Source organism: Accipiter gentilis, chromosome 12 (genome assembly GCF_929443795.1).
Source record: "Accipiter gentilis chromosome 12, bAccGen1.1, whole genome shotgun sequence".
NCBI classification, from domain to species: Eukaryota; Metazoa; Chordata; class Aves; order Accipitriformes; family Accipitridae; genus Astur; species Astur gentilis.
The window spans coordinates 23,104,116-23,128,276 of NC_064891.1; the positions used below are offsets into that span (position 1 = coordinate 23,104,116).

The 24,161-nt window shown below is 38.8% G+C and overlaps 1 protein-coding gene across 2 annotated transcripts; it reads right to left on the minus strand.

The window, feature by feature from the left end:
- Positions 1-980: 980 nt before the first annotated feature.
- On the minus strand, positions 981-22,993 carry PRMT9 (protein arginine methyltransferase 9). 2 transcript variants are annotated; one of them, XM_049815050.1, is made up of 14 exons: positions 22,916-22,993; positions 22,429-22,476; positions 21,618-21,830; positions 20,945-21,093; positions 19,414-19,650; positions 18,651-18,818; positions 16,740-16,842; positions 15,434-15,540; positions 11,347-11,539; positions 7,517-7,700; positions 4,763-5,474; positions 3,219-3,372; positions 2,651-2,773; positions 981-2,445 (listed from the first exon to the last, which is right to left on the minus strand). In XM_049815050.1, the coding sequence occupies exons 3-14, from the start codon at positions 21,813-21,815 to the stop codon at positions 2,230-2,232; spliced, it is 2,544 nt and encodes an 847-aa protein (XP_049671007.1). In that variant the 5' UTR covers positions 21,816-21,830; positions 22,429-22,476; positions 22,916-22,993; the 3' UTR covers positions 981-2,229. The 2 variants fall into 2 exon arrangements, with proteins under 2 accessions (XP_049671007.1, XP_049671006.1); XM_049815049.1 differs by having other exon boundaries at positions 22,429-22,507; positions 22,916-22,981.
- Positions 22,994-24,161: the final 1,168 nt, after the last annotated feature.

The window sequence follows — 24,161 nt, forward strand, 5'->3', positions numbered from 1 at the left end:
GAGACGTTTCTCAACAGCTGGGGACTTTAGTGCCCACTGTAGCCACTATTAGAAATAATCTGATTTCCTGCATGTATACAGGTGAAAAGGGACATTGGTAGAAATAACATCCAAAAGATCAAAGCTGCTGGAAGCAAACAGCTACCCCACTCTAGCTTTTCAAAAACATCACACTGAGGAGGTTTTTTTTAACACAATTTTGTGTGGTAAGCTACAGGGAGGGGACTTTGACAGGAAAACAGCTAGTTAAGTGTCTTGGTTGCTTCTCTCACAGAATTTCTGGAAAGCTACTACATTATTTTATTATTACTCCATCAGTCCATGTGCACAGTATTCCTGCATATTTTTTTTTCTGGGAGAAAAGTTATATTTTCACTGCAGTAGCTTACAGGATCATACCTTTCCATTAACCATTGCTATTGAACTTCCACAATAAATAGAAATTTTTCAATTACACTTACACTGTCTTTTGAAAACTACTCCAACAGCACAACCTATCAAGTTTATATAAAAAGTTCATTTGCAAACAGTGCTTCATCTCTGTATTAACCATATTTGTTCCTCCACTGTTTTCTGCCTAATCTTCTCCCAGCTTTTAATAAGAATTCTTAAAGATTGCTCTTGCCTTACTTAGCACACTGCTTGAAAACTCAGTAATGGTCATTTTCAGCCCTGTACTTAGTCTCATTGCATCAGGGTAAAATATGTCCTTCATTTTTCTTTAGCTCATTTTGCTGTCTTATTAATTGCTAAAAAATTTAATAAATATGCCTAACCCTTCTCATTTACTGGTTGTGCTTTTATCTGAGGTTTTCCAGCACAAGAAGCCTAAATAATTCTCTATAATAAACTGCACTTTGGTGAAAATACCCTGTACCTACTAGGTTTAGTTGTGTTGGACAGTCACTTAGATTTTATGGACCATAGATTTGTTGGGGTTTTTTTTGTTTTTTGTTTTTTTTTTAAAGAAAAGCTGTTTTCTATTTAGTATGAAAAGCCTCTGCCCTACTGTAATTCACTTAATTTTGTTATGCTTTGTACCCCTTGGATAAAGGATGGTATCCAGTTAGTTTATCTTCAGAAAACTTGACTTAGTCATTACCTCTGTTTTGAAAATAAAATAAATTGGAGACCTTTCCTCCACCCTTCTAGAAGGAGCTTTATTGCAGCAATCTATCAGGTGCAGGTTCAGCTGCAGGCTGGGACAACCACAGCTCCAGCTAAACTGAGAGCACCTATTTGAAACACTTGACCTAATAAAGAGTACATATGGATCTTGCATGCACTGAGATTCTAGAAAAATTATTTGTGGATGGCTCTAGATACAGGCTTCTGTTAAGGAAAGATCACAGAAATGCCTTTTCTACATGGAATGGACAGCACAGTATAAAGAAACTTAGCTACAGAAATATCTTGCTAAGTCTTCCTCATATCTCTACAGAGGTGGAATCAATGCTGAGTTAGAAGCTTTTGTTACTCTTCCATTTGGATATAAATTTAATAGAAGGAACTTGCTACCTGCATTATACCAAAATGTAATGCTGTAGAAGAGATGCAGTAATACTGGAGTAACTGATGTAATACTTTATACAACTTCCATATGGACAAGAGTTCAGGCCCGTTACATTACCAGAAATGATTCTCTGAGGGATTCGAAAAAGTTTACTGGCTTTACCTTCCACTATACAACTTAAGTTCTTCAATAGCACTCCTTTACAACTTTTTATAATTGTCTACATGCAACACTAACTTGTGATACTGCAGCAGTGTTACAGTCCCTACTACAAGGCTAACACCTCAATACACTTAAGTCAGACGCTTTGGCAACTGAGAAGTGGAACTTCTCAGTGTGAGAAACAAGGACTCTATTCTGAATAGCCACAGCTGTTTATTTCTGGTCTAGGCATCTGGATGCTTTTTTTCTTACTACAGATGATATGGTAGCAAGAGAAGTCTGTCCCACTGTTGTAGTCACTGCAATAGCTAGCAATCAGGCTTTTGCTGCAGTGAAGACAATACCTCCCCTAACTGCTTGCTTGGTAAGATACCCTTACAGTGCAAGTTTTAGTCCATCAGTGGAAGGTAAGTATCAACTATTAAAGCAACAAAATAGCTTTTTTGATCAGTAGATAAAATTTAGACTTTAATATAAATTAACATCAGTGATGTCATGAACAGTCAATTTATGCATAGGTAATTAACCACAAATCAGTTTACACATGACACTCTTCACCGTTTAACTGTAATGCTAATATTGCTTTTATGGTGTTGAACATCAAGCACAAGTTCATCTCCAACCTGAACTTGGATGGGTTCATCGAGAACAACTGCAGCTTGTTTCCAGTGTGAGGATGCATCAGATGTATTCAAGCTATGGTCTTCATCTAGATAGATGTGGTACCAGAAGGGAATTGCAGTGACTCGGCCAGACTTACAAATTTGTACCTAAAAATATTTAAAATATGAATCAGTTACACCCTTTTCAAAGAAGTAAGAAAATAAAGTAGTTCAAACCATTTTAATCCATTTCAGAGATACCTGCAGACAAGTAAATTCTGTACTAAAGTTTTCAGCCAAGGTAAGCAATTAATGAGCAGCGCTGGAGAACAGCAGTTAAGCACACTTCTAACTTTATGTATACACCACTCACCTTCACTTCTCTGCTGGAGCTGTTCAACAAAGGGTTCATGAGATCTAGCCTCAAAAGCTCTGCTGGCTTGCTCAGGGGTAGACATGGTAATGTAGAGAGATCCAAATACACACGAACAGGTACCTAGGAGCATATACCATAACTTCAGGCATCGATAGCCATTAAAAAGTGAAAAGTTAAAAGACTTAATAATGCAAAAGTTCCTAGAAATTACTGTAATGCCTGTAAGACAGCCAAAATGCAAAATACACCCTTCTAGTCCCTTTTGAAGTGTGACTGTTGGGGTACAAGGTGGTGAAGGAGATAGTAACAGCACAATCACTATTCTGTACAGTAACACTGCATCTTTCATTACTCAGACAAAACTTCTACACCAGTTCTAAAACAAACATTACCCATTTTAGTTTATCTCGAGGTCCCTGTCTGGTCACATAAACCTCTCTTGATAACTTCAACAATATGAAAAAGATTCAGCTCTTCAGTTTTCTTGCAGTTTACACCAAAACTAAACAGCTAGGCAGCTGCAGGCTTTGGAACTGTGCCTGGAAGACACCCATCAACTTCTTACCTTGAACTGGTTGATAAAAGGGGCTATATTAAACCCAAGAGTTGGTTCTGTTCCTTGAACAGCACTCTCCAGTAACAGAGACTCTGATTCTACAAGCATTCCATATACCAACACATACTGTGGGAAAATCTTCCCTCCACTGTGAAGTAAACATCTGTAAAACGAGAGAGATTTCACCTTTAAAGCATATCATTCATCAGTAATGAAAGAACATTAAGTACGTTTAAGAAAGGAACACTAGTTCTTCCTCTGAAGTCAAGTGCTCCTAAGCATTTCCGTTTGATCCCATTTGACCATACAGCTGTATCAGACAAAAAAGGAAAACTTGTCACATAATACTAGAACTATGGAACTAAGTCGTGTTTTCTCTGTGTCAATATTGGAAACAGTGATATTTCAAGATGAAGATAGTGGGTTTTATTCATAGCAGCAGCATCTAACACTGAAGGACTGGCAGAAATACTTAGTAAAACTGCAAGTCAGGAAGTACATACTGTTGGGAGACACTGGTTAAGAAGGCAGCATACCCATAAGGAAACAAAAACTCATGGAAATTTAAGTCACCCTTCTTTAAGTGTTTAACAAAAGTTGATACAGGAGACAGCGTTTTTTTCCTGAAAAGAACACATGAGCCTTGCTTGGTCTCTTGCTACAGAGTATCACACTGCTGAGGGCAGCAAAGGGCTAGAAGCTTTCACTCAGCATAGTATCAAACACCTCCAATTCAATACAGATTGTTTTAGGTTTCCTTTTCCTACAGCAGGCCTCTTTTCATAGGTAGGTAAGTAGTGCACTATTGGATGTATTTTCACACCAACAGATTTGAGTCTGCATATGACAAAAGTCAGAGTAATTTCCCATTTGTTCTTACAGCAAAAAAAGTCTTTCAAGTCATCCAAAGATTCAAAGCTTATAAAAGGTAATGAACATAAATCATACGGAATATTCTGCCATCACCAAGCATGAAGTCAAACAGAGAAGATTCCCCTAGCACCACAGAAGGACACAAACCTGTTTCACATTTACTTTTTTTGCCACCTGTTTCCATTATTTTATTTCTCTTGCTCTGCATTCTTTCCCACCCTTCCTGCCATGGCTAACAGCTAGCTTTGTTGCTGCCTCCCCGGCTGTTCTAACACCAAGGGGTTGTCTTTTAGCAGTACAAGTTTGTTCCAACAAGATTTTGACATGTAAATGAATCTGGGCTTTTCTAACCTTGCACTAAAAGCTACCTCAGTAATTGCTAAGATGTTGGCTATCCTGGGAACTTCCGATAGACCCAAGGAATAATATCTTCCATTCATATTCTTGTGTACAAAATATAAAGAAGTCTATGAAAGTCAAATCTTGACACTTTTTTTAGAAGATACGTGTATACAATGGTCCCACCAGAAACACTCTGGGAGGTTGAACCATTCAGAAAACAAGCTTTTCCTGCTCTATAGAACCAACGTGACAGTAATTTTGTAGTTAGAAGGAATATTTTCAGAGGTTTTCAGAAAATTACAGATTTCTAGGAATACTTTTGTGAATTTATACTGTACCTGGATATTGCAGCCTTTTCCATCACCTCCTGCTGGATTAAACCTGATGTCTCTATAACATCCAAGATAATAATACTCCACAATTTGTCTGATTTGGGTCTCTGTAGAACCACACTTTCATCTTCTAAGTGGCTGAGCCAAAACTCTAGTGTTTCCTTAGGGAAATGGTTAGCTTCTGAAATTACATTAAGTGCTGCCTGATGCTGTTCTTTCTCAATAGAACTATAGGCTCTAACTGGTCCAAGTTTGCCAGCTATAATTGGCAGGATGGAGAAGCCTTCAGATACATCTAAAATGTACAAAGGGTCAGGAGCCATATCTAGAGAGCTCTTGTTCTGACTCTCTTGGAGGTTCATCCCACTGCCATGTCCATCAACATCCATGGACTGCAAGTCCTTAGTTGGATTTAATGACAACAGCACTTTGCCCATGGCAGCTTTAAAACATTTGTGGTATGGTAGATTGTTCAGCAGGGCTATTTCTGTGGATTCCAACACACATACTTGACCATTGCCATCCTGTTTGCTAGTTGTCTGAAGACCAGCCAGAGCATTACATAATTCAGCCTCATTGCCCAAACTCAGTGTGTCATCTCTGTCACTGAAGTCCATCCCACACTCTGAAGTCAAAGAAGAAACCTTCTGGATCTTCAAGTAGCAGTCTTGGCAGCAAACTTCCATCATCACAGTATCTCCAGTCTTCACAGAATAATCTTGGCAAAACAGCACAAAATAGTAACATCAGTTACTTTACAGCAAACATCAGTGAAGCAGCCATACAGTGCTTTAAAAAAAAAAAAAAAAAAAAAAGCATTACCTCATTAGCTGTTACTAGTGTGTATGAAAGAATTGTTCTAGTCTGTAGCCCATAAGCTGAAATCTGCAATTGTGCCTTAACATTTGCCTTAAACTGTCCCACACTATTCAAAATTGATTTATTCTCAAAATAAGCCTTTCTACAATAAATAAATATTACTTTAAGTGTTCTGTCAACATTAGAGTTCAAAAACATACTGGTAAAGAAATTGTTTTTGCTTTAAAATGCTAAATATTAAATGTTTACATTTTAATACCTCCTGTAGACAAAGGTAAATTTGTAGTTACATGGAAAACAATAGCTACAGTTTAGAAGAGGTAATTTATTAAAAGTAAATTTTACTGGAACATTTACAGTGTACAGCTCAAGATGGTCTTTGGATACTCTGCATACGCTCTAAGAAAGTAAATCCACTGATACAGACCAGAATTGCAAAACAAAAATGCTATAGTTTGACAAACATTTCTTTCAATGTAGGCTGAGTCTCTTCCCTCCCCTACACTGTCAGTCGAACCAGTCTATGGCACAGCTGCCCCTACTGTCTATTGATACTAAATTAGGAGCAGCTGTGGACTACCCCAAGGGTAGAGAGGCCTTACAGAGAGAGCTGGATAGACTAGACAGCTGGGCAATTACCAACAGTATGAAATTTAACAAGAGGAAGCACCAGATTCTCCACCTGAGACAGGGTAATCCTGGTTATATGTACAACTGGAGGACAAGAAGCTGGTGAGCAGCCCCACGAAAAGACAGCTGGGGGTTTGGGTTGATGGCAAGTTGAACATGAGTTAACAACACACCCTGGCAACCGAAAGGGCCAACTGTGTCTTGGGGTGCATCGAGCACAGCATAGCTAGCCGGTCAAGGGAGGACAATTGCCTCGAGGCAATTGTCCCACTCTGCACTGGTGCAACCCCACCTTGAGTACTGTGTGCAGTTTTGGGTGCCTCAATATAAGAAGGACATCAAACTATTCGAGTGTGTCCAGAGGAGGGTGACCAGAATGGTTAAAGGTCTCAAGAGCAAGACTTATGAGGAGTGGCTGAGGTCGCTTGGTTTGTTCAGCTTAGAGGGGAGAAGGCTGAGGGGTGACCTCATCACAGTCTACAACTTCCTCAAGTGGGACAGCAGGGGATGAGGTACTGATCACTCTCTGGTGACCAGCGATAGGACACGAGGAAATGGAATGAAGCTGCGTCAGAGGAAGTTCAGATTGGACATTATGAAAAGGTCCTTCACTGAGACTGTGGTCAGTCACTGCAACAGGCTCCACAGGGAAGTGGTCACAGCACCAAGCCTGTTAGAGTTGAAGGAGCATCTGGACAACCTCTTAGTCATGTGGCTTAATTTTAGGTAGTCCTGTGAGGAGCAGGGAGTTAGACTCAATGATCCTTATGAAACAGGAGAACTGAAAATGGGTAAATGGAGAGTAAAGGCTGTTGGAAATGACACTGCCACTATGTCTGTGGGTGGAACAGTATTCAAGTTGAGTCCAAAATGGAGGTAAGGGGTAGGTGGGAATGTTTAATTTTGTTTTTGTGGCAGTAGCATCTAGCAATTCCTACACCACCTCCCTTTCACAAGTCACATCTTGACTATGCAGAGCCAGTCAGTAGCCCCACTTTTTGGAGTTGTTCCACAATGCATTTAATTCAGTATAGAAAAAAACCCACAGCTTAATGAAATGAAAAGCGTTCTCCCAGATCTTAAGGAGGTCCCTTATCTGCTTCATAGCAGAGTCCCACGAACAAGCCCCGATGCAGGGATTGTACACTACAATCCAGAAACATGATCAGGAACCACCTCACAGCTCTCTGCTTTTGAACTTCTCCTAAACGTATCTGCTGCCACTTCTTAACCTCTGAGATAACCTAACTAGCTCAAAACCAAAGTGAAATCAAGTTAATGTACTGCAACAAGAAAATCCACAGGACTTACCAAGGAGGCCCTGCACAGGATAGACTGCCTGTTCCCAGCAAGTTTCCTCACTGGGACTTGTAGATAGAGTGTGCTCATCATCAAGCTGTAGTACAAACCACACCACAATAGCATCTAGTATTCCTCCTTCAGTGACTGGCAGGCTGAGCTTCCAGGGCTTTCTAGCTGCAAGGCTTTTCAGCTCCTGACCAAAGTGAGAAGAGAGAAAAAATGAGTTTCTTTCCATGAATAAAAAAATAAGTTTTATTACACTAAATTACCCAAATCTCTGCACCAGTCCATGAGGACACCCAACAGAAATCTGAAGTTAACAAGCTGCTACAATACCAATTATCATCACTAGCACTCACTAGCATAGGAACCGTCTTCCCACATGCAAGTGCAATTATCCACATGACCAAACTGCACCCATCAGCCATTAAAGCAAACGTGCCTACATCTAAGAACATACATATTTAAAAACACTGAAAACTGCAAGAAAGGCTTTAGACTGGCAAGGCTTGCCTTATGAGAAGTAATAAAAACACAGCCAGTCTTTTGGGCTGGATTCAAGCCAACGCTTAGGCACGTGCTTTACTTGAAACCTGTGTTCAATCAGTGCTAGAAATACTTTAAGCACTGAATTCACTTGAACAGAGGTTCAGCAAAAATCATTACAAAAACACTAAGTCAAACATCTTTGAGGGTATTTTCTCTGATACCTGGGCTATAGGCTTTCTGTAAAAGTTCAGGTATGTACAATTTCACTACTGGGAAGAACCAAGGTCTCCCCTAAAGGTATCAGGTTATAAATTCTCCAATACTCCTACAAAGTTTTGAGTATGTAACAGTAATTAAGTCTTCTTCCATGTACGATTTATTTTCCTCAGTAACTACCTTCTGCTACCAACATTCATGAACATAAAAGGCCCAGCTCCAATGTCTTGAGACAGTTCTGGCAAAAACCAATTAAGAGGAGGTCAAGTACAAGGGACCAAAGATTCTCTTGGTCAAAACATTCTGCCTAGTAACAGCCTTTCCTAAACATTTATCAGCTTCCTAACCTTTCAATCTTATAATACAGAGGGCAAAAGAGAAGTTCTACTCTAAGAACATGAGTAGCTCTTACATGCTGCATTTGTTATTTTTTTCCTCTTTATTCTCATTCTGTGTTCTCCAAGAGCTGGTCTACCTCTCTCCTCACAATTGAGGGATGGCTGAACGACGCACATGTTAAAATTACTGGATGCTAATAAAGATCATAGTAAGATCTCACTGCTCTTCAGTAGAAGTGCTTTGCCGCCAGTCATTTCTTCTGTACATCCTCAAACGGGGAGGAAAAGAGTAGTAAGCTGAAGCTTTCCTGGCAGTAAGTCCCTTGAAGCACGTAAGCAAGGCAGCAAGAGCACAAGCATACATCTGTTTCTTGGTTTCTGGGAAGTTATAGCTGTTTAGAAGTATATTTGATATTAAAAATATTCTTCCTGATTATTCCTCAAAAGCAGCAGGCCCAGGGTTCTCATCCACAGGTTCTAGTAACTGTAGTATTACATTCCTCTCTTGTGGTACACAACACTTAAAAAAACCCACTTGAAGGCAGTTACTTCAGCTTCCCCTGCTCTCTACCATGCTGCTCATCCCATATTTATTCCTCACATTTGTCCACTGCATAAACCTTTTTCTATTATTTATGACAATTATAGACTCAAACAGCTCTAGCACATCAGGACGGCAATTTATCAATTAGTTTAGTGAAAGAGACAGTGAAGAAAATAAAGCAGCTCTGCAGGAATAGGTAGTAAAAAAACCAAACCAAAAAAGAAAACATGCATTAAAAAAGTAAATGGGACTACAAATAGAAACAAAAGCTACAGAAAGAATGCAGTTATCAAGTTTCCTATGTCTTAATCCAGAATTTCTCAAATAGTCCACACAGTAACTTCTCATGAAAATTAGAAAGATCCAATATCTGTAATTGTTGGCAAGAGCACAGCTCCTTTAGGGCCTGAAAGTGAGACTGAGCTTTGATTACTGGCTGCTGAGGTAAACACTCACTTCCACTCCCAGTGGCACTAATCTGCTGCCAGCAAACATGCACACAGGTAGTACCGGGCTAGGTGCAAGTGTCTGCAGCCTGTAATTATGGCCACACCTTGTTCCCCTGCCTGGGAGGAACTGAGCTGCTGCTGCTAATAATAGCAGTAATCAGCATAACTCAGCTGCCTTTTTTCTTTTTTTTTTTTTTTTTATTTTATTTTGACTTATTATTTCTCTGATCTGTACTGATGTCTTTGAATCCTCCCATAACTCAGTTTGAGAAACACTGTTGCACCATATTTTAAGTCTTTTTCTCAGTTCTGTCAATTTAGGTCTGGATAGTTGGTACAAGCAGAATAAATGCAACATCCCTCTCATTCTTTGAAATACAAGTTTAGAAAATGGGTCTTTGAAATTACCTTACTAGTGCTAAGTGATTTCTTATCTGAATTTCAATCTTTAGTACGCAATTCTGCTACTGTTTGTAAGTATTGCAGGTTTTTTTATTCCGATAGGAGCACAGACAATTTTTCTTTTTTATTTTTTAGCTGCACCAATTGACCATCCAGGCGTGGCCATGACAAAACTACCCCCCCCGCCAAAGCAACCTACCAGTGTTTGGAATTGCTGTATTTGCCCAGTGACAAAAGTAACAACAAACAGTAACCAATGATTCAAAATAAATCAATTGTATTTCTTCCCTTTACTTTTACTTATGATATCTTACCATTTCATGACAGGAATCCTCCACTGGTCTAACTGAACCTTCAAAGGAGCAGTTCTGAAACACTGTTTAAAGAGTAACAGTGCTCTTTACTCTTTAAAATTATCTTTACATGTCTGCCAGCAGGCAGATGCTTACAAGTAGGCATCTCTCAGATGAGAGTAATAGTTTCTTATTGATGCTAGAAGCAGAAGCAACATTAGGTCACAGAGAGATCGCTCCCAATGGTACACTGAAGAGCCTTGTCTTATTTCATTTTTAATCTCAGGATGTCAGACAAGCCAACTAGGAAAAGCTATTGATTCAGAAAATGCTGCAATTCCTGGCCAAGCAGTAGCCAAGAATAATTTCATTTATATAACACAATCTATTTTAAGCTCTGACTCAATGCTAACTCCTCACCACAGGTCAATGAGCCAGAAACACACCAAAGATCAGATCTTTTTAGCTTGCTCAGCCTCAAGTAGCTGAGGTCCTTTGCCTTACAGTTCAGGCCTATTTAGTATATACATACAAACATATTTTGTGCAAAATACACAAAATAATGCTACCATATTTTAGAATGCCATTACAGAAATACTGTAAGACACCAAGGGAGCTGAAGAGTAGACTCAAACAAGTTGAACAGGATAAGATAATTTCCTCATCTCACCTCTCTTTTACACCTTTTTTACAGACATTTTTATGCCAGATGTAAAATACATCCATTTCTTGAAGACTAACTTTAGAGGAATAAACTTCGGTCAGCTCTACAACTGCACAAATCATTTAAGATGGGTCTATTGCATTCTTCCTCCCCCTCCCTGTACTGAGGCTGGCAGTTTTTTGATCCTATAGTGAGCTAGTTTAATTCCCTAACCTATGCCAAACAAACAAACAAACTCCACCTTCAAAAACTCAGATTGTCATCTGATGAATCACATCACCACAAAAACAGACAAGTATCAAAACCAGCAGAGGATTTCAGTGCAGCCCTGCCAACTTCGCACTTGGGAACTGTTCTGAAATTGAACCTGGAATGCAAGTAAGATATGGGACTCTTGTTATTCATAAATAGATTACATATATAGGACATAAAAAAGATCATTACCTGCAGATTGTTGAAATCTACTGTCATTACTTGACAGGGTTCTGTCAGAGGTACATAACCCCCAGGAATACGACTGAGCTTCTCAGTGGTGTAAGGTTCAACAGTTTCCTCTGAACCAGCAGAAGCGTATGTTGGACTAAAGAACTGCACTGAATTTGACAAGCACACACCAGCAACTTCTTGTGTTCCCACTCTGGGAGTAAAGGAAAAAAGAGAAGTGAAACTTCAAATAATTTGACAGAAACACCCAAAGGAAATTCTTCCCAGTGGGGCTAAGTATTTTTAAATGCATAGAGTGTAAGAATAGAAAAACTAAAAAATAGTAAAACAATTCTGTGGGGTTTTTATGTTCAGAGCAGCTCTAAAGCACAGAAAATGCACATCACTTTCAGAACTGAATGCTGTCACCAGAAATTGAGAAAAAGCCCAGTATGTCCTTTGTCAAAGGCCACAGACTTTTCCCCCCGTAAGTACAACTCACTGAGTCTTGACAGAGAACTAGAAAGAAGAATATACCCTGTGATAATAAGAACAAATGAAGTTTTTCTTCTGCTGCTGCACTAGACAGATAGTGAAGGTGTTTCTTTCAGGTGAACAGAAGAGTCAGAACAAAGATAGATATGCAATAGGAAAAATGCATTTTTGGAGTCTCTTTGACCTAAAACTTTCATTTTGCATTTATATATTTATCAAGCACAATCTATGCAGAGTAAGGCATTTTTCATAGTTACATAGCTGCAAAGAAAGTCTCAGTGTTGATTTCTTGGTGGAAAAGGCTTTGACAACTCAGAATACACATATCCTCTCTTGTAAGACAGAGGATCAATCAGGTTTCTAGGAACAATCTTGTACGAAAAGCTTAAAAGAAGAAAGAATGCTATAACTGCTTTAAAACAATTACTTACATACACTGTCCGCCTCTTAGGTTTGAGGACTTAAGATATATTCTCATTTTCAAAGTACGAGCCAGGAAGTTACATGAGAGGAGTCTTGCACAAGCTACACTATATTCTAAAAAAGTACATTTGTCTGTGAAGGACTTACTGTTTCCCATTTAAGTGACAGCTATCAATCAAATCTACATTCTTAGTGAGATCTAGCACTCAGGTCAAATGACAACCAGTTAAATTTCTATTTCTAGAACTATTTTTAATTCTGAATCACTTTCTCAGGAAACTCCCCTCCCTGCAAAAGTTCTCCCTACAGTTAAGACTAGACAGGCTGTCTGATAATATTCTCATCAGACACGGTCATCTCCTTAAAGCTCCCAATTGCAGAATTGAGTAAGTTGCCTTTTGTCATAACCTGGATTCTTAGGCAAATATACTTTGACCATTAAGCATAGCTAAAAGACAAAAATTAAATCAGATTCCGTCTTTGGAGCAGATTCCCTAGCAATAAAAGTGTATGTGATATATAGAAAGCACAAAGTAGTAAGTACTTCACAATAAATACTAAAAAATACAGCAACATTATCAACATTTATAATCTTCTCACCTGCTCAGTGAAGTAACTTAGATATTTTAACAACAAGGATGAGAATGTATTCTCCTTCATTTGAAATTGAAACCATGTATTATTTTAAAAGAAATATTACAACTAAAACAGAACAGCTGCTGTATGAGGCCTGTATTGTGGAAGAGGTGAGCAGATTATTATATTATCATGAACCCTTCCGGCTTCAGTACATAGGCATACAAGTACAGTCACTGTATTGCCTCTCTTTCTGGGGCCTAATCGACTAGAAGTAAAACATTAAAGATACCTGAAACCAGTAATTCTTACAGTGACTTAAATTAGTAGGTTAACCAATATTCTGGCATATTTATTCAAAATGACTAAATGTAGATGCACTCATGTAGCAAACCTATGTTCTCCTAGAATATTGTTTTACTGTACATATGACTCTTGAAAGATACCTAGTTCAAACTTGAAAAACAGCATGTAGTATACTCTGGTATCTTAAAAGTTTTGTGGAAGTCTAAATTTATCCTCAGTAGAACTTGAGTCTTCTCACAAGTTGTGTTTACTTCCAGAAGAACAAATTAACTGACATGTTCACATGGATGTGAAACAACTGCTTCAAAGAGAGAACAATGACTTCAGGAGAAAATTAAAACTAGCCATTAAAAAACCAACGTAGTTACATTAACACCAAAGCAGAGTTAGGCCCTATCGCCATTCTAGGGAACACAAACGATGGGTACAAGTAGCACCAGCTATAGTAAAGAAACATTACAACTATCACCAAAACATCAAGTAATAAAGCTACAATAAGGGGTAAACCAGCATAAAACTTTTTATAAAGTTGGCTTAGTGCACCAGAAGTAGAATTATATGAAAAGTGGTACAATTTATCTAGAATTTCACTATATCCTAGGAAAAAACACCCCTAAAAACAATCAGAGCACAAGAAATGCAGCATAACTTAAAATTGCTAAAACAAAGGGACAGAACACAAAGCAGATCAGACACAGATAAATGACTGTGACATGCAAGATTATCAACAATTGGAGTGAGAGTCCCTCCCTCAGCAAGATGAATCAGTGTTTGATGATAGATTAAACACACTTTTAAATGTACTTCAGAAAAAAACCTCAGGTATTCATAGATTTCTGGGCTCTACATCTACTTATAACCACTCAAAAAAATTAAATAATGAGGAAGAGCTCAAAGAGAAGTTATATTAATTGTACAAGACAGAAACTGTACTAGACGATATAGAAATCATGCAAAAAAAAGAAGTATTTTCACACTGCTATTTCGTTAGGCATCTAGCTCAAAAAACCCATCCAAACCCAGAAGTTTTGCTGTAGATCATGAAAACACTTAAGGAAGAGTAGAGACATGCACATCAGAATAATTCAGAGAGATCTGGATAGTTTAAATCTGACGATAGGCAAGTATTTTACATAAAGCTTTACATAAAGCACTTGTTAAAATAGATTTAAGACAGGTATTCTTACCGGAGCAAAAGGATCTCAAACTATAAATGTGGGAAAATTTAAAGTGACATTTTTCTTCTTATTGCAGCATATAATTAATTTGGGGCAATTGTTTCAGCCCTGCTAGCCACCTGACCTTAAGCTACACCATTAGAATGGATTGTTAATTCAACAATCCAAAGTTACAGTACATTAACTTTCATTCTGTATAAATTTTGTAAGGAACAGTCAATGCCATGTTTCAAGGCAAAAACCTATCTTCTAATTGATGAATAATTAACTTTCTTATAAGCAAAGTTCTTCTACAACCATCTGCTATAGGAACTTCTGTCTCTTTCTGGGCATTGTCCAGGTCTACTGCATTAGAAAAATCACTGGCTATTTTTCATTCAGTACACTGAAGCTCCTGTAAAAGTGTTTTATTTAGTCTGCATCAAGATTAATCCCAAACAAAATACATGAAATCCAAACCTCTCAGACTGCCTCCATACAATGATGCTGTTCTAGAAGATCAGAATAAAAATGAATAAAGTAGTTGATGCACACTTGGAACTGGTCTCAGCAAAGAAACCCTACTGTATGCTAGTTCAGAAGAAGGCAAGGCACATACTCAGAAAGGTAATGCCAGGTGGGATTATTAACACTTAGATTTTACAAGATCCTGTCCTCATCTTCTGAAATGGTTAGATCCAGCAGCGAAGTATGAAGCAGATTATAAAGACAGTAAAACAAGGATAAGGGCCAAATATTAATCCAAGAATCTCCAATATAGAAATTAAGAAGTAATTTTACTCTTAAGGAATTACATTTCTTTAGTATGTGTTAAAGGCATGTATTTCAGCATAACTGAAACCCAAGAGTTTCTGATGAAGTGATCCAGAAAGTCTGAACCATGGCAGGGGTTGGGGGTGGTGTTGGTGTTAAAGGCACTATTGGGGGGGGGGGGGGGGGGGGAGAGAGCCTGGAAAAGGGGTGGCAAGGGTGGTAGCAGAAATCTGTTCAGTGAAACAGATATGAAACTGATAATCAGCCATTCAAAAAAATAAAGAGAACAGTAAATGAAAAATCCTCAATACAAAATCACCAGTCTCTCTTCCCAAATTACAAATATGGGTTCAAACTGTGCTAGAGTTTAAACATACCTGTGATGTCTACGTATTTCTTTGCATTCCACTGCCATTCCAAATATTGTAGCACTTGCAGGAATAACTCTGCCATAGTCTCCAGTACTGACATCTTGATTTTTAGGCTGTGAAAACATGAACAACAACATGCAATAAGACAGTGACCTATTTCTACTATTACTGCAAAGCCTAGGTTACATATCGAGCCATTCAAGGTTATAGTCAAAACATCAGTAAGTTCTTAGTGACTAGTAAAGTTTCTGGTGTTTGTCATTCCAGATGACCATTAAAGGAGTTTCTTAAATACTGTATTTCAATATATCCACACATCAGCTTTACTTTTCAGCCTACTACTTCCTCTGTGTAATTCTAAAAGTGTTTTTTTAATTTGTATTGCATTAGAATATACTGAAACATTTGAGGACCTTTCCTCTATGCATCATTCCTATACTTAACACTAGAGGTCATCAGTTTCAGTTCAATACAATACAAAAGCTTTCAGCTAGGTAAGACTTTTTTTTAAATTAGTTGGAATCAAGGCAAAGTCAAAATAAAAAGAGAAGTCCTTCCATTTCATAAGGCCTAACAGAGGTTAACCCATATAAGACTCCTTGTCTTATTACTTCACTTAATGTGTGCTAGCTAAAATACAAAATACATAAAGTAAAATCCAAGACTCAGTGGAATTGTTCAGTCTTCCAAAAAAGTTCAAAGTTAGCAAAAATAAATTAAGAGCATAAGCACATGGCATATTTGCCACATTATAATCGACTGGTCCCTAGGTTATGATGAGAAATAATTCCACCATAATTCAACATTTTCTGCTTACACTGACAAAACTTTCTGCTACTAGTCGGTATCTCAAGTAATCCAACTTGCAGGAAAATAGTGCCTTTAAGACACACAAAACCCCCTTTGGTGTTAGTTACAAAGGGGGGGTCGGGGGAGAGAGGAGGGAAGAGAAGAAAGAAAGAAAAAAAAAGGAATGAACAGTGATCAAGAGTGAACCATCTCTGTACGATGGAAGATTACATCAGGGAAACATACATTGAAAGTATCTTGTCTACTCAGAACATGAGCTCGCAGAATTACAATGTATGCAGCTGCCTCACTGCCTTTTGCCAAAAATCAAATTCATAGAACAAACCTAGATTGTGCATTTTTAAAATATAAATAGGTATGATGTATTTATGAGACCATTGCTCCTCAATCACATATATCTGTGAATGTGTGCACATGCGCATGCACACACATACATATATGCATGAATATATATCAAACAAAACAGTAATCCCATTTATATGTATGTACCCACAACACCTACCTTTGGTTGTAAAAGTAGATGTTCCCAAGCATGTATCAGGCTCTCCACAATTCCTTCTCCAAACAAACCAGCATCAACTGTTTCTGTGACAACCAATGAAACTCTAGATAAGAAAAAGAGCACCATGAAATATAATGTATAACACACATTCCTGTTAAACATTCTTTTAAAGAAAAAAACCCACCACACCAATGCGAGCTCAAAGTAAAACTTTTACCAGTGTTCTGAAGTTTCAATACAGATGGGCAATTTAATTCTTCCAACAAATGATGTGTTTTGAATTGTTGTTATAAGTTATTCAAGATGCAGACATAAGAGAATAAATAATAAGCAAGAGTTTACCATAAAGCTTCTTGTTCAGTGTTTATAAATAAATTGTAGGGGAAGAATCTAGCCAAAATAGGAAGATGTTTCAGCCTGGGCACACAGCCAATGATACTGCAGAATATGTATTTTGTCTGAATCTTGTGCAAGATGCATCCATGCATGTGTGTTAAAAAGGAATTTAAAAACCCCAAAACTATAATCAAAACAAAATAAGATTCCTGTGCAGACTAGCAGGCCCTAAAATACTAAATCCTTTGGATTTAAACCAAAAAACATACGGCGTAAGACATTTCCAGAACAGTAACCATTTATTCCTGACAGGGGACATCCAGTAACTCATCATATACACTAAGAGGACACATATAATCAGTTACTATAGCTCAGCTGACACAATTAGACAAGGCTTGACTGGTATGCTAAAACCACGGGAGCTTCATCATTTTAGATTATGAGCCTGTACGATCACCAGACACTTTATTAAATGTTAGTAGTTAGAAGTAAAATAGATTATTTCCTTCCCACAGTTAATCCGCATCCCTAGTAGTGGTGAGATGAAATGATCAACCAGTCCTTCACATATACCAAGACAAAAAAAATCCCCTCAGATTTCTACCTGCCAAAAATTTACAGATCCTCCTGAAGAACCCCTGCTGAATGGGACAGTGAACAAGGAAGAGCTGGGTAGCATAAAAAGCCTAGATCACGTACACTGAAAAATAAGCTACTTAATTTTCCAAAGCACAGGGATCTCTGCTATACAGACAGGTGGGCAGATGTGTATATATATATATATATATATATATAAAAAAAAGCTTGATACAAACACAAAAAACTTATTCTCACAGGACAAATTGCAACACCCTTCCACTGAATTTTACTTCCAGTAACTAAAGCTACACTCACAGCCCTATGTATCCCTCCCACAGCAAGGTGCTGATATTCACAGCTAGAGTCAGCCCAGCCACCACCAGACTTTCAGATGCAAACCACCAGGAATCCATGCACATCATATGGCACCTTCTTGCCTCCAAACACAGTAGCACGCTCCTCAGGGGACAGAGGGGAGGGGAGGTTTTCCCTCATTCCCTGATCAGAAGGGGCAGACAATCTGCAATTTCTGATCTCTCTTGACAAATACAGAAATTGACATGGAGTTGCAGTGGTGTAATACATCCCAGAAACAGTCTTTCTTTGCAGGCCCTATTACACACCTCCACCCTATTCATGGGCTGCAGAAGTAAGCCACAAGCTGTTAAGAGTGTGCTAAAATTACTTTTGATGTAGTAATCTAATTTCTCTTTTCCTATTGCTACAATATAATTGCATATGCCCCAAAGCTCCCACCATAAAAGAATTAAACTCCTCAATTTATGACATTGTTGATCTACCATAGGCATTAGTATGATCTAAAGAACAGGTTGTCATTTCTGCACTACTCTATAAAAACATAGAACATACATACCTTATGGGTAATATCATAGGTAATATCAAAGTTACTTCCTGTTTAGATCACAGGGTATTTTCAATTTTCTTGAAATTAAGAGCAAATTAAAAATAGTATCACAACAGAGCACAACAACGTACCTTTCAGGTATATGCTTTGGAATTTCTATATCAAGTGACTTCAAATGCAGAAGTTTGATCTCTCTTTCCATATTATTTGCAGCTACCACATCACAGGCAAGTTCATACATGGTTTTCGATAATTCACAGGCATAGACAAAAGATGCTCCTGCCTTTTTTGCAAACATACTGAAAAACAAGAATCAGGGATTTTCCCCTCCAGTTTAAATCATTTTAGGTAAAGCATGACAGAATACTGAGTTTTCTTAAAGTTCTATTTCTGCATCTGCTTCACATCTCTAAGAAAACAGTTCAAGTCTAAAAATCGAGTGAATTAGTATCTCTTGTGTGAACACCGATATTGCACAAATTGATATCCTCTTGATATGCTAGCACCAAAAAAAACCCAAACCCAAAAATATACAGGTAGCATAAGGATACTCCCCCAGCTATGCTAAGCCCACTCTTTATACTAGGTTCAATATTCAAAGACAGGACATGTGACATTACAACTCCAACACCAACATGAGTAATTCAATTTATACAGCAGTTATTGGCAAAAAAGCATCTGCAACAAATAATAATAATTAAAAAAAAAAATCAAAAAATACTACTAGGCTCTGACCTCCAGACTCACTGACTTCTGAAAGCTTTGTTTCCTTTCTTAAGTTTTGCCTCAATAAAGGCATGACAGTAAATTACTTTTTCCACTAGCAACCAAATTTTAATAAAAAAAAAATTTGCTGTCGAACAAGTTCATGTTAAATATGCGCTTATGACACACCTCAAAATTCCTGTTCCTGTTCCAATATCAAGGACAGACTTGCACCCTGAGCGGACAGCATTCTCAATAGCTTTTAGGTAAGTAAGGTTCCTCTTGGTATCATTGAGCATGATGAAGTGCCAGCGTTCCACAAGCCAGTTTGCAACGCGGTAAAAATTCTCCTTTGCATCAGCAAAGTCTGGGTTAAGCTTCACTGCTTTATGAAAATATCCAGCTGCTTCATCTCTAAAGCCCATTCTAAGAGTAAAAATGACAAATAAATAGAAAGCATGCATTCAGTGGCCAAGTACATGTAAATATTTGTGGGTCTGTAAAGAGGTCTTATATCAATGAAAAGGCAATGGAAATATTTTGCATTAGAAAGATTATCTTTAAAACCACTGATATTACCTTACAAAAAAAATAAAAAATTTACAGCTCTAGATCAAATCACTTTAAAATACAAAGATAGTCCAAAAATACCACCAGTCTTCATCCACTACTACATCTTTTGACAAACTAGAACAGGGTTTACAAGAACTTGCTGCAACAATATGACAGCAGCAACTCTGCAATCCAGTCTCACAGATTTTCAAGTCAAGAGAATACTACAAAGCCCCAAACCGCTTTACCATATTTAACTGGAACATATTGTAAAACAACCAAATTTTGAGTTGCCAGCACTCGCATTAAGTGGCAATATTGAAACTAAATTGTGAACTTGAAGCAAATTTTTATGATACCTGTAACATATTCTCTGATAAATCAGTCAGCACTGGAAAAAAACCAAATCCATGAAATGCAAGAAACATGTACATTTTAATGCAATGCTGGGAGAATTGTTCCTTAAAACAAAGTAATCACAAACCCCAAACCTAATTAAAACTATCTGTATCTACAACCTATGATTTCAATCTTAAAATTCCAGCCTCAGAAGACCTGAGAACTCTAAGCAACAGCAAAGCATCAAGTTTTGCACTGTTTGGAAAAAGTAGGAAAAGAATGCTTTACACTAATATATAAAAGCATAAGCTCAAACCATTTAAGAACAGCCCTACGCAGTACAATATACATGACCAGCTTCTTCACTTCAAAGGTCTGTTATATGTGACCTCAAGAAGGACCAGAATTAAAAGACATTAGTTCTCAGCAATCTAGCAGGAAAGAAAGAACTTCAAAAATTGTACGTTAACCACAACAATAGTTAACACAGTGACTCTGAACAATTTTGGTCTCTCTTTTGTTTAGTAATTCCTTAATAAATTGTTAGAAAATGTTTGAATGCAGTGCTTTTACGTTTTTACTTTAGTAAAAGTGCTTTTACTTTTTTTTTTTCTTTTGCTGTGACTATCAACATTTATTTTAGCATTGGCTACTATATTTTAAGCTGACAAACATGTAAAGTTCAGCTGTACACACGATACAGCATTAAAACATATGCTTGCATTTACTTTTAAGCACATTTTATGTGCTCTGCTGAGTTGGGCCTTGTTTGTTAACATACAATAATAAACGTGAACCTTACAAAAACTGAACATACATTACTACAAACCTGAAAAGATGTTCTCCCATACTATTACATATCACTTCATCATTCGGATACAGTTCAAGTGCTTGTTCATAACAGTTAAACAGATCTTGAATCCGTGCCAGAGAATCTAGCTCTTCTGCCCATTTAAAGAGAGTAAACTGAAACGTTTCCTAGGAAATAAAACATATACCACTGAGTTGCTGATAGTTAAGTAGGGAACTGAGCCCTGAAAACATCTAGAGGTATCCTGACATGCACCTGAACACCTTCATTTCCCTAAGCAGCAGCATACAATTGTTTGCTGTCATCCCAAGTTAGTTGGCTCACTTGAAGAAGCAGAAATAAGTTCTCAGATATCCACAGAGTATCATCACCCAGCAGTGTATACCAAGAGCCTGCGTGTATATTAATGCATACTGTATTACAAGCCAATACTAACAAGGCCCTATTTTTATTAGGCTTAGTTGACACACACAGACTAAAAGAAAAGTGTATCTATTCCCTTCTCATAGGGATACACAGCTTATTAAACAAGTTACTGGCTGTCTCCATTATTACTGTTCTCTGCTTTTATTTTGAAGACCGAGAGGGAAAATCAGTTACACACAACAAATCACAAGCACAAAACATGTCACAAAGCTTCAAGAGAAATACAGTAAATAAAATTGTTTCAAGCAATTCAAGGAGCACTTACTTTGACACTACTTTTTAACTCAGGAGCTAGATTTAGTACCAGGAGATAGTGAGCATATGCAGTTCCAAAATCCTGGTCCTCCAGGCAATGCTGAGCACTCTGCAAAGACCTGGAAACCAACTCCCGCCTGCCAGCTTCCTGACCACCTCTATGGTTACAATGAAATTTAGCGTTGGAGTTGGGCATTCTGAAGGACATAAATACTCGCTCTTCCTGTAACAAAACCAACCAAACAAAAAATTTGTGTATACTGTAGGCCAGAAAGGTTGCACACAAAGCTGACAGATCAAACAACATTTTAATTTTCACTAGCATTAGTAAAGACATCCTCCCTCCCCCCCAACTCCTAAGCATTCGAAAACATGCTCATCTCTATGCCACTGATAACTGCATCAACTTTAAAATGAGTATTCACCATTCAAAACTCAAGCACGCATCATGTTTATGTGAGACTACGTCCTGGAAACAGGCTACACTTCTTTGGTTTTTAAAATTAATTTTTGTAAAAGATATTTTAGCACGTCTCTGACCAAATAGTTTTGTACAGTGGAAGTTCATGCACTCGTAAGTTTCATAATCAACAACAAAATCTGCAGGTTAAAACTTTTCCACTTCAACAACAGTATCTTTCAACTTCAACAACAGTATCTTCATAAAGCAAAGAATCCCAGAAAAGAGCTAATGAGCTCACGGTTTATTTTACACAAGGCAACACGACTATTTCTCCCCTTAAGTGAAAGAGTTAACAGAATCAATATACATATTTTTACAACTGCTTCGGTTACCACTTTAACTTTTAATGCTTACTTACGTAAGACGGCCTAATACTGCCTTCAGGATTTTCAGATGTATCCTAAAGCTGAAGAAAGCGAACGTTACATGGAGAGGGACTGCAAGAAACAGCACCATCACAACTAGGGATTTTTTTTGTGTGTTTTTTTTTTTTTAAAACAAACAAAAAACCAAACAGCGGCCACGTCTCAGGCAAGCGCCAGTAAATTACACAGGAACATGCAAAACCAGCGACGGCCGTGCAAAGTCGCCTGCCACACAGGTGTGTGGACCCGGGGGCAGAGAGGACGAGAGGGCCGGCTCCCACCGGCGGCGAGCGCGGCGCCGCCGGGAAGCCTCGCAGGCCGCACTACTTCCAGACACTGCCCCGCCGGCGGGGCGAGCCCCAGGGCGGCTGCCCCGGCACAAGGAAAGCAGCGAGGTAGGGTAGAGTGCGGTGTGTGTGTGTGGGGGGGGTTCCCCTACGGCCGGGCCAAGGCGCCGGCCGCTCCCGCGGCCATCATCACCTGCTCGGCACGGAACGGGGCTCCCGCACAGCCGACTCTCACGCTGCTGGCCGCCGCCATCTTAGTGCCGGGCAGAAGCCACGGCGCATGCGCAGAGCGGCAGGCGCCGACCCGGCCGTGAGGGCGCTGCCGCGGATGTCTTGGCGCGCCGTCGGCGGTCGTCCCCTGAGGGGGCTGCCCGCAGCCCGGCCGCCTCCCCTCCGGCCTCGAGGGTGCCCTGAAGTGGGAGCGGTCAGCGCCGCCGGCAGGCACGGAGCCCTCTGCCCTCGCTGAGGAATCCCTCCCTCAAGCGGCTGCCGGCAGGACCGGACCCCGCTCGCCTCCGCCCCAGGGGCGGGAGGGCCGCGTCTCCTTAACGGACACGTTCAAGGACCGTAAGGCCCAACGCGGGATCGCGCCCAGCAAGATTGAAAAATCATTTTGCTTCTGTTATTCTTTATACTTTATACTCTCTACATTTTATTTCTGGTCAGTTTGCGACAAGATGTCATCGTCGTCATGCCCCCTGTCCGGCTTTTTCTACAATTTTAAGGTGTAGACATTCACTTGTCTTTTATTTGCTTAACGGAACAGCTGAGATTTACGTGTTTTAAGAACCAAGAAAAAACCAGAATGCCAGAAACTAGTATTACAGGAAAGCTAATGCTTTTGAAAGGTGACAAGAAGGAGGCTCTACGCGACTAAAAAAATTCATAACTTTATTGGTAAGGAAAAGGTTTGAGAAAAGTACAGACAAAACTCCATAAACTGTTTTTTCAGTGCTAGTTTAGCTTGTTACTTTTCAGGTGAAACCTGATGAATTGACTAGAAACTGTCTTACCATTTCTTCCTATCTATGCACACGTGGAATAAAGGTATTTTCATTGTCCATGTTCTTTCTCCATCCACAGCCAATCTTTGAAAGCTGGTAATTCAGCTCATACCCACAGGACGAGAAGTGACCCACAGCAATGCTAAATCCAGTCCCTTGCCATTTGATGCTGTTCAGACCTGCTCTACAGATAAGAACTACCACCTTAAATGTTTACCAGATGTAGGCCAAGAACTGCATGCTGTGCAGGCACTGCCTATGACTGCCCTGTAGTTACGGCATTCCTAAAATTTAATTCCACTGTTGGTAAGTCCCAAGAATGACAGCTGAGGACAACATTCACATCACCTGGTTTTAAGTCATAAACAAGTCCTAGTTGTCTTGGGCCTTTGACTAACAACTCTGCTCTGCAGCAACAGAGGTTGCGAGGAGCAA